At 40.8% G+C, this 10,962-nt stretch overlaps 1 protein-coding gene across 1 annotated transcript in view; it reads left to right on the forward strand.

Moving 5' to 3' along the window:
* The window catches only part of MIA3 (MIA SH3 domain ER export factor 3), a 53,048-nt gene extending 42,393 nt beyond the window's left edge, over nucleotides 1-10,655 (forward strand). The window contains 11 exon segments of the mRNA XM_082349689.1: nucleotides 3,854-3,955; nucleotides 5,016-5,076; nucleotides 5,179-5,214; nucleotides 5,295-5,362; nucleotides 5,486-5,586; nucleotides 5,757-5,896; nucleotides 5,898-5,926; nucleotides 6,632-6,672; nucleotides 6,798-6,877; nucleotides 8,641-8,791; nucleotides 9,807-10,655. Coding sequence (XP_082205815.1) covers nucleotides 3,854-3,955; nucleotides 5,016-5,076; nucleotides 5,179-5,214; nucleotides 5,295-5,362; nucleotides 5,486-5,586; nucleotides 5,757-5,896; nucleotides 5,898-5,926; nucleotides 6,632-6,672; nucleotides 6,798-6,877; nucleotides 8,641-8,791; nucleotides 9,807-10,117 — 1,120 coding nt within the window. The 3' untranslated portion in view covers nucleotides 10,118-10,655.
* Nucleotides 10,656-10,962: the final 307 nt, after the last annotated feature.

Raw genomic sequence — 10,962 nt, forward strand, 5'->3', positions numbered from 1 at the left:
CCTGGACTTACTCAGTCAATAGATTTACCTCTTTATGGGCTTTAACTCCCTCCTGAGTTAAGATGCTCCTGCATTTTAATTCTTTGTATACTTAAACTCCACAAGATATTTTCATTGTCTATTACAGTGCTTCCCGGCCAGTATTCACTTGATTTACACACATATTTATACAAGCATACCTGGGTTTATTGCGCTTTGCTTTATTGCACTTTGCAGATACTGCATTTCTTACACATTGAAGGTTCATGGCAACCCCATGTCAAGCAAGTCTTTCGGCACCATTTTTCCAACAGCATTTGCTCACTTTGTGTCTCTGTCACATTTTGGTAATTCTTGCAGTATTTCAGACTTTTTCGTTATTATATTTGTTATGGTGATCTGTGATCAGTGATCTTTAATGTTACTTTGAAGATTATGAAGGCTCAGATGATGGTTAGCATATTTCAGCAGTAAAGTATTTGATAGTTAAGACTTGTATGTTGTTTTTCAGACATAATGCTATTGCACACTTTATAATAGACTACAGTATAGTGTAAACATAACTTTTACATGCACTGGGAAACCAGAAAATTCCGAAACTCGCTTTCTTTCCCTGCTTTACTGTGGTGGGTCTGGAACTGAACCTGCAGTATCTCTGAGGTCTGCCTGTAGTTCCTGTAGTTCTTTATCCTCTCCTACACCTTTGGTCTTCCATTTGGGATCACTTTCATTCTACTTGAAGAATGTCCTTTAGTGACAGATTTCATCAACTTTGTGTGAAAATGTCTTTATTTTGACTTCATTTTTTAAGGCTATTCTGCTGGCTCTGGGATTTTTGCAGTTATTTAATTCCAGCACTTTAAAGATAACCAGTTAGTTTCTGGTTTTGAAGTTTCTTTAAGGAATCCAGTATCACTCTTATTTTCCCTGTTCAGATGTCTCACCCCTGCTGTTGCTGCCGTTAAAAGTTCTCTTTTGGTGTTTCAGCAGTTTTATTGGGAGGTGCCTAGGTGTGGATGTTTTTGGTTTGTGTTTCTCTTCTCCTTCCCCTCCCCTTCCCTAACTGTTTTGCATTTATGCTGTTTGAGGTCATCAGCACCTCCTGAATTTTGGGGTCTCTCTCCATATGTTGATTCTGCCTCATTCTCTCTTCTTCTGAGATTCCATTTAAACCTTTTTTTAAGTAATTTCCCCTATGTCTGCTACATTCTTATCTATATTTGCTTCATTCTGGATTTTTTTTCTGACCTGTCTTCCAGTGTGCTACCATCTCACTTCAGTTATCAAATCTGCTACTAAAATCATTCATTGAGTTCTTAATTCCAGTTACTGTGTTTCAGTTTTGTAGTTTCTAATCCTTTGCTGAAATTTGTAATCTTGACACTTTTGCTTCCATGAATATATAAGGCACAGTTATTTTAAAGTCTGTGTGATAATTCCATTATGTGGATCCTTGATGGGTCATTCCTCTTGTCTTTTAGATTTTAATCACAGTGTCTTGTGGGGTGCCTAGACAGTTTTGATTGAGTGGCAAACATTGTAGAGGGAATTGGAGGCCTAGAATCGTGTTGTTTTCCTAGAGAAAAGATTTGAGTTTATTTCTAGCAGATGGTCATTATTTTAATCCAGTCAGCAATAGAGGTCATTCAGAAATGGCTTAGTTCCGGACTTCCCTGGTGGCACAGTGGTTAAGAATCCGCCTGTCAATGCAGGGGACACGGGTTCGAGCCCTGGTCCGGGAGGATCCCACATGCTGCAGAGCAACTAAGCCCATGCGCCACAACTACTGAGCCTGCACTCTAGAGCCCGCGAGCCACAAGTGCTGAGCCCGCATGCCACAACTACTGAAACCAGCATGCCTAGAGCCTGTGCTCCGCAACAAGAGAAGCCACTGCAATGAGAAGCCTGCGCACCTCAACAAAGAGCAGCCCCCGGGCTTCCCTGGTGGCGCAGTGGTTGAGAGTCTGCCTGCCAATGCAGGGGACACAGGTTCGAGCCCTGGTCTGGAAAGATCCCACATGCCGCAGAGCGACTGGGCCCGTGAGCCACAACTACTGACCCTGCGCGTCTGGAGCCTGTGCTCCGCAACAAGAGAGGCCGCGATAGTGAGAAGCCTGCGCACCGCGATGAAGAGTGGCCCCCGCTTGCCGCAACTAGAGAAAGCCCGCACGCAGAAACGAAGACCCAACTCAACCAAAGATAAATAAATAAATAGATAGATAGATAAATAGATAAATAAATAAATAAATAGTTAGATAGCAGCCCCCGCTCGCCACAACTAGAGAAAGCCTGCACGCAGCAACAAAGACCCAATGCAGCCAAAAAAAAAAAAAAAAGGTCTTAGTTCCTTCAAAGGACGCTGCATTGCTCATTTGGTACTCCAAGTGCACAGCTCTTTCTAGCCTCAACCTAAAGCCCAGGGCTTTTACTAGGGTCCCTCTCACTGGTAGCCCTGAGCTCCATCATTTTCTGTGCAGCAAGAAATCTTTTGAAAACTCTGTTCAGTAGCCTCCTTATATCTCTACATTGTCTTAAGTGCATGGGTGAACCTAGGGGAAAAGTGGCTTCAGATGCCAGGCTTATTTGTATTTCTGAGATTCCTTTTTTTTTTTTTTTTTTTACTAGATCTTGGCCTCATATATTAGCTTACTAGCTAATATATTAGCTCTCTGATGCCTTCAAGCATGTTCTTTATATTTTTGTCGAATGTTCTATTTGTTTTCAGTGTTCTCAGACTAACTCATTCATTCCTGGAAGCAAAATTCTCTCTGATCTTTTTTCAAGACCCAGTTTTCTCACATCTCTTCCTGAGTCAGGGATTGTTCTGTTGTTAGGTACATCGTTTACACATTAAACTGCGAACTCAGTGTGGGGATAGTACTTTGCCCATATTTTTATCTTTAGCGTCTTACTAGGTAAAGTATATTATAGCTATTCATAAGACATATGCTGAGTATTGAATGGACAATAACAAAAGAATATACAACCCTTTTTCTCTTTGATTACTAACTGTTTTTACTATAGCTCTTCTGATTATGCTTCTGTTTCATAGAAATTGTTTCAAGTTTCTTTTGAATCAGAACTATGGTCAAAGAAGTACGAGGGTAACAAGAAAATAGCATTTTAAAACCATGTTGCTACCATTGCAATCTCTGTTATAGTAGATTGATATCTTGAGCTCCAAAGTTAGTAGGTTAAAACCAGTTTCCCGTAGATGATACTCTGATTATGGGACAGCTTAGATTCTTTTTCTATCCAGTAGACATGGCCAATTCTAAGATTTTTCTCTTTCCTTTAATCATAATTCTATTGAAGTAGGCAGTAGGAGTCCCACATCTGAAGTGTGGAATTAATCTGTGGTTAATTGCACAATTAGAAGACGTTCTAAAAGGCTTTTTGGGGGCTAATTATCATGGTACCAGCCTTGGATTGAGAAATAGTCCTTCCAAGATTGAAGTAAGAGAAGTAATTACAGGTCTTTCCATGGCAGAAATAAGAGCAATAATTATCCCCTGCTCTATCCTAGTAAGTTTAATTGTGTTAGGTTCATCAGCCCTGGCTTTCCACATTGAAGTAAAATGAGCTTTCATTGTCTCAAACACAGGAAACTTGCCCATGGGGCACAGAGTGTTTTTTCCATTTGTTTGTTTCATTTACTAGTGAGTAGAGAATTATGAGGAGAAGTTTAAAAATGCAGGTGATTTGCCAACAGGCCAGAGTTTGATTTTTATCCCTAAGTGGCAGGTTTGAATTCCTTCCTATGACTTGTTTGTATGTGTGTTTTAGAGAGGATGGGAAGTAACAAGGAGGCATTCAGACAGACGGCTGGGAAAGCAAGAGAAACACTTTCATTTGACAACTGATTTTATCTTAGGAAATTGAGTCAAGAAGAGTATGAGCGGCAAGAAAGAGAGCAGCGGCTGTCAGCTGCAGATGAACAGGCGGTTTTGGCGGCAGAGGAAGTGAAAACGTACAAGTGAGTTCAGCTTCTAAGGAGGGTGTCAGTGGCTGATGAAACTACTGTTGGCTTTTTAAAAAAAAAACTGTTTTACACTGTGTAGAACAAAATGGCACCAGAAGCAGAAATAAGTGGTCAAAACATTTAATTAACATGAGAAAAAATAAATTTTAAGCTAACAAAGGAAAAATTGTTAAATTAACAAAAATTTCCTTACACCCAATACTGACAAGACTGTAAGGGAAATTGGTTCATGCCAACAGTTCTGAGTGGTTTTATATATCGGAGAAATTCTTTTTGGAAGGCAGTTTGCAGTATGATGTATTTAAAAACCATTAAAATGATCATGCCGGGGCTTCCCTGGTGGCGCAGTGGTTAAGAATCCACCTGCTAATGCAGGGGACACAGGTTCAAGCCCTGGTCCGGGAAGATCCCACATGCCATGGAGCAGCTAAGCCCGTGTGCCACAACTACTGAGCCTGCGCTCTAGAACCCGCGTGCAGCAACTACTGAGCCCACATGCCACAACTACTGAAGCCCACATGCCTAGAGCCTGTGCTCCGCAACAAGAGAAGCCACTGCGATGAGAAGCCCTTGCACCGCAACAAAGAGTAGCCCCCACTCACTGCAACTAGAGAAGGCCTGCACGCAGCAAAGACCCAATGCAGCCAAAAATATAATTAATTAATTAATTAATTTTTAAAAAATGATCATGCCATTTGATAGACCCAGTAATCATAGCTCTGGGAAATTTTCTGTGGATATAATTAAAGGAAGAAAAAGCTTTTTGGAGAAAAATATTTATAGCAGGATTGTTTGAGAACATATTGAGCAGTTAAGGAAATTATAAGGTATCAGTTCAGAATCTCCAGCTATTAAATAATAAGGAAGGAAATTATGCAGTATTAGTTTTGATCACAGTGTACTCTTATTACAGCCATGTAGAATGTGTTTTTATACATATGGATGAAGTCTGAAAGGGTACAGCTGTAGCTGTTAGAGTAAAGGGAACATGGCGAGATTGTTTAAAATATTGTTCAGTTGTGCTCTAAATGATCAAAGCAAGTTTAATTCTTAGGCGGAGAATTGAAGAAATGGAGGAAGAATTACAGAAGACAGAGCGCTCATTTAAAAACCAGGTAGTAATTATACTGCCCTACAGCAGCAGACTTCTTTGCTTTCTAATACATATTATTATAATGAATCTCTGAACATATTTTTTGATGTGTTATCTTTTTCAGATCGCTACTCATGAGAAGAAAGCTCACGATAACTGGGTAAGATTTTTTTTTTTTCTTTTCTTTATTTTGTGTGTTGTCTACCACAGCTTATTTTGGATATTTTTTTTCTCCAATAGCTCAAAGCTCGTGCTGCAGAAAGAGCTATAGCTGAAGAGAAGAGAGAAGCTGCCAACTTGAGACACAAGTATGTGATTTTAAAACATACTTTCAGTGTGTTTTAGAGTCTCTAAAGGCTGTGCTGTGTGGTATCCAATAAGGAATTAATTTTCTATTTCATATTTAAATCCATTCTTTCTCTATATTCAAGATTACTGGAACTAACCCAAAAGATGGCAATGCTGCAAGAAGAACCTGTGATTATAAAACCAATGCCAGGAAGACCCAACACACAAAGCCTTCCACGGAGAGGTAGGGAGCACTTTTAAAGGGCTGCAATCTATTTTTTGGTGAAAAATGTGTTTAAATTACTTTTTATTTCTGAATATGTGTGTAATATTTATGATGCCCTAGAAATTATCCCAAGAACTTAGGAAAAAAAAGGTTCACTTAAAGTGGTAATTATTGCCCGTTGTCTTCAGGTCCCCTGAGCCAGAATGGCTCTTTTGGCCCATCTCCTGTGAGTGGTGGAGAATGCTCCCCGCCGCTGACAGCAGACCCACCCGCAAGACCTCTGTCTGCTACGCTTAACCGAAGAGAGGTGCCTCGGAGTGAATTTGGTGAGCATTGACGTGTTACCTTGCAGTAAACTGTTTCAAGAGTTTTTTCCTTCTTTGAGAATTCTAATGCAAGCAGCGGTTGAGAATTTGGGTCTGTCCAATATAAAGAAGGAAATTTCTTAATTTTGTCTTGGTGGATAAATAGTCTACTTTAGATTTGCTTTAGAACAAAAAGCATTTATTTATTATTATAACAATACTATTTGTCATGTATAAGTATATATGTAAAACAAATATGTAAATATCATTTATTCTTATTGTTGTTTGTTTCTTTTCAGATTTTTGCTGTGAAGTATAGGCCTTTATCTTTAAACTTCTGTTGAGTTCCTCTCTTGAATAATATAAAAGTAGCCTTAAAACTATATAATTTATGCAGTGTACATCTATTTCTCATTAATGTGAAATGCTATAAGTCTGTTTCTAATCATAAATATGTCTATAATACTTGGTAAGATATGGAAGTCAGATTACATATAGACTGAAAAAACAGCATATACAATTGCCTGTAGCTTGAAGTACCTGAGCGGTGCTATTAACGTGCAGGTCTTTCAAATCCAAGATAGTTCTTACTTTAATTCTTTAAGTTTGTGCATAAATTGTTAGTGATTTCTCCTCATACGTATTGGGAGACCCATTTTAAATTTTGCTTTCTGGGTAGAACTGAAACCTGACCTGTCCACAATTGGTTTCTTCTGAAAAATTCATGCAAGGGCTGTTATTTCTCTCTCAAGGGTCAGTGGATGGTCATCTGAGGCATCTGGGAACCCCTCTGCCTCTGGTAAGGGGCCTAAGTGTGTTCAGAGAGCCTCAGATTGTAGAGGAGGTGGGTAGGGGACTTTGTATTCTTCTTCAGAGAGTATACAAGTCAGAATAAGTCTAAATCAGTCCTCTGGCCTCCCACAGATCCAGAATCTGGTGCAGCTCCCATGATGAACAGTAGCTCAAGAAGCTCTTCCCCCTCTAAGGTGATGGATGAGGGCAAGGTAAATTCTGCAGTCATTTTGAATTGTAATTAGGTATTTCAGGAAACATCTAACTTTTTCTACAAGGCCCTCTCTTTGCCTCGTCCATCTCCCTTTTGTGTGTTCTGTTATGTCTGTACCATCTCATTTACTTTTTGAAAAAGTAAACTGTTCTCCAAGAGCCTGAAGGCCCTTCAGTTCCCAGCATTACGTCTTTGGCTGAGCATCCAGTAGCACTAAGTGCTTGTAGGTTGAACTGGTCTTTTTACTTGGTGTATTTCTGGAAAGGATCAGAGGAGCATGACACTCATCTACTTTGCTTTAAATTGCATGGCAATGCTGACCTTACTGTTGACTTGGAAGTGTTGCTGGGTTGCTGAAGTCTGGTTGGTTGTTTGGTTGGTTGGTTGGTTTTTACTCCTTTTTCCTGTTTTGGCTAGGTGATTAATCTCTTTAGAGCATCTGTTGTAATTAACCTTAAAATGTGAAAAGTCATCACTTCAATTCTGTATTGTGTGCTTCGGTGTTGAGTGCTCTAAGGCAAGTCAGTTCATCGTATATTGTGTAAATTCATCATTATTACGTACTTGCTTGGAAGTGTGCTATTTAAGAATATCTCCAGTGGTATACCAGGCAAGCCCTATTTTGAATAATCTGAAATTACAGATTAGTAACAGAGGATGTTTGCTATAAGTGAAGTACTGAATAGTGGAAATCTTTAATTACCTGTTGTGGCAGTTCCCAGCAGTAGCCTTGAATTATGTTTACATAAGTGTATTCTCTCGTAACTTGTGTAGCTGCGACAGCTGCTAAGTCCTCTGATCGTACCTCACAGTGCTTTATTGTGTTGACGTCGAGATACGTATTTTCATTATTGAGAATTTCCAACCCAGCTTCCGTAGGGAAGGATGGGTCAGCACCTCACAATGTGAAGGACAGTGTTAGCGGTGAATGGAGGTAGATGCTGGAGCTGTGCCTGCTGAACGTGTACATATAACGTTAGCTCTGCTGGGAAATACCTGTGAGTTCCAGTGCAGGACTCCAGGAATACACGTCACCTGAGAGCTCCTTGTGCCCCAGGGCAGCCTGGCTAAGACCCAAGGCCCCTTTGAAGTAGCGGACTGACTTCAAAGAGAGTAGAGCCTCCTCTGATAGCGGGGGCAGAGGAGGAAGAGCGCTGGCTTGGAGTCAGGCTGATAGTGGATTCCAGCCCAGCCTCTTACGTGCTGTGTGACCTTCGGCAAGTTATCTAATACTCTCTGTGCCTCTGTTCCCTCATGTTTAAAGCAAGGTGAGATCTTATTATAACACATGAAAGGAAATTGAAGGTACTCTGAATATTAGCTCTTCTTACGTGTGTAGAAAATGGATTTTTCATTCCCTTTTGTTCTTTCCACTCTTAATGTGGAAAAATGAGCTATTGTGGTGGCGGGAGGGAGGGCCTGCCTAGACGCAGTGTATGGCGTGGCGTGTATGGTGTGATTGTTAGTTCTTCGTTGGGAAGCACCGCTGTTAACATCCTTTGACAGTCCTCTCGCATCCTCTTCTGTTTGCCTGTACAAGCAATAATATGATTATGGTGGAAGTGTTCACTCTTCTGACATTCTTTGAACCCTCCCGAGCTGTCAGTGGGACAGATAGGAGGGGTAGAGTTTCATTGCCAGAGTTCGCTCTTTGGACAGGTGCCTGACATCTGCTTCATTGGGTTTTAGCGTTTACTGGTGTTGGTGCTTTTATCTGTCATATCCAAGTATTTCAGAACTTTCATTACTTCTCCTTTGCAGGTTAATATGGCTGCAAAAGGGCCCCCTCCTTTTCCAGGGGCACCCCTCATGAGCTCCCCCGTGGGAGGCCCTCTACTACCACCCATTCGATACGGACCACCTCCTCAACTCTGCGGGCCTTTTGGGCCTCGGCCACTTCCTCCGCCCTTTGGTATGATGATTGAATGGTAGTAATGGACTTGTGAAGTGTATTCATCTTTGCACTCTAATCCTAGATAAAATTTTAACAGTTGCTACGCAGGGCTGTGCAATGAAAGGGTAAAGCTGGCTGAGTACATTTGAACTTTTCTGCCAGTTTCTCAGGACACATGGGGTGCTGCATAATCTCCCTATACTGAGATGGGCAGTAGGTATCTCTTGTAGACAAGGGAAAATGGGCTGTTCATAGAAAGTCAGAAATATTATTTCTGCCTATGTTTCTTGAACATCTCTGGCTACATACTAGGCTCTGTTATGGATGGAATTAACTCTCCAAACTCCAAGAGCTCAAGGCGTCCTGTAGGACACATACGTACATGATATGCAACATAAAACTTGTAATCACCATAATGGAAGTATAAGCAACGGGTCACAGAGTATAAAAGAAGGAAAGATTAATCCATCACTCCCCACCTTGGGAATAAACAGGAAGGAAATGTTAAAGAGAAGGTAGAATCTAATAGCTACTAGGTAGAATGTTGCTGAATTTAATTAGGTGGAGCTGGAAGGCCTTTCCCAGCAGGGCAGACACCTTGATTTTGATGGCATATGTAGGTCCATGCTGCCTACTGCATGAGTTTTTAATTGTTACAGTAACAATGGAATTTCCCTTATCAAAATTTACTAACAGTGAAGCCCTTATTTCATAATCTATCGTCTTAGTATGATATATAGTACTTCTAAGTACAAATCAAGCTCTTGTGAGATAAAGACAGCAGAATTGTGTTGTCGAAAAAAACCACAAGCTAGGTAGAGCCACGTTTAAATCCAGCCTATGTTGCTTCATGGCTGGCTGGCTACAGGCATGTAACTTAAACTTGCTGAGCCTCAGTTTGCCCCATCTATAAAGTGGGGATGCCACCACCTGACTTCCAGGGGTATGAAGAATTAACGATTAACATACATGGAATCATCTAAATTTAGCTATGTTCATATGTAGTTACGTGACTGAATTTTAATTTTTCCAGGTCCTGGTTTGCGTCCACCACTTGGCTTAAGAGAATATGCACCAGGCGTTCCACCAGGAAAACGGGACCTGCCTCTTGACCCTCGAGAATTCTTACCAGGACACGCACCTTTTAGACCTTTAGGCTCTCTTGGCCCAAGAGAGTACTTTATCCCTGGTACCCGATTACCACCCCCAACCCACGGCCCCCAGGATTATCCACCTTCCTCTGCTGCAAGAGACTCACCGGCTTCCGGCTCCAGAGGTGAGCCCCCGCCTGCCTCTCAGAGCACTAGCCAGGGCTGTTCGCAGGCTTTCACACAGAGCCCGTAACTGACCTCGGACTTCTAGTCTGAGAGAAAGTGGACTGTGCGCTGTTCATGACGGTAGAGGATTTTCACTGGCTTCAGAATCCAAAAGTTGATTTTAAAAGGTTTGTTTTTAGAACTAAGCTGCCTTGGCAGTGTGCATTTTTGAGCCAAACAGTTAAAAAATATCATTTCCCCCTCCCAAAATAAAAATCACCTTGTAAGCTAGAGCCTCCTTACAACTTTGAAATGTGCAATAAAGAATACCTGTGTTTTAGTTAATGTATCATATGTAACTGCTAAATGATTTAGAATGTCGTGAAAAATATGAACATTTCCTGTGGAAATGCTATAAGAACATGTATTTCCATTTATTATCCTATTTTTAGTGTACACCAGTTGAATACAGAGCAACAATATTTATAAGCTTGATTTTTAAAAAATATCTGGTCGCAAAGACTGTTACGCTAAAAATGTTTACTAAAAGATTACTAAACTTTTATCTCCCCTCTTGCTGAAGTTCTTTGTAGTCATAGTTCATAAAAATTTGGTTATTAATATTTCCCAAGTGTCTGTTGAGTCATTGTTTTCTCATGAGACTTGTACCATTTTGGAAACATGTAAACTCAAGCTCCCAGAACTGAACATGGTGACCTGGCAGCACACTTCCCTGGCTCACCGCTCATGAGTTCAACCTCAAAGTCACCGGGAAGCACCGCAACTGATATGTTTTCCTTCTACTTCAAAGAAGTCAGTGGGCCAATTTGGACAGCATTCACGTGCTTTCTTGTGGCTCTGCCTGGTTGAGAATGGTTTTCTGAGTATGAGTTTACATGTAGCAAGAGTTGTCTGACCTGATGTTCTGTTGCT

This window comes from Balaenoptera borealis (genome assembly GCF_965194805.1).
Source record: "Balaenoptera borealis genome assembly, chromosome: 1".
In the NCBI taxonomy this organism is placed as follows: Eukaryota; Metazoa; Chordata; class Mammalia; order Artiodactyla; family Balaenopteridae; genus Balaenoptera; species Balaenoptera borealis.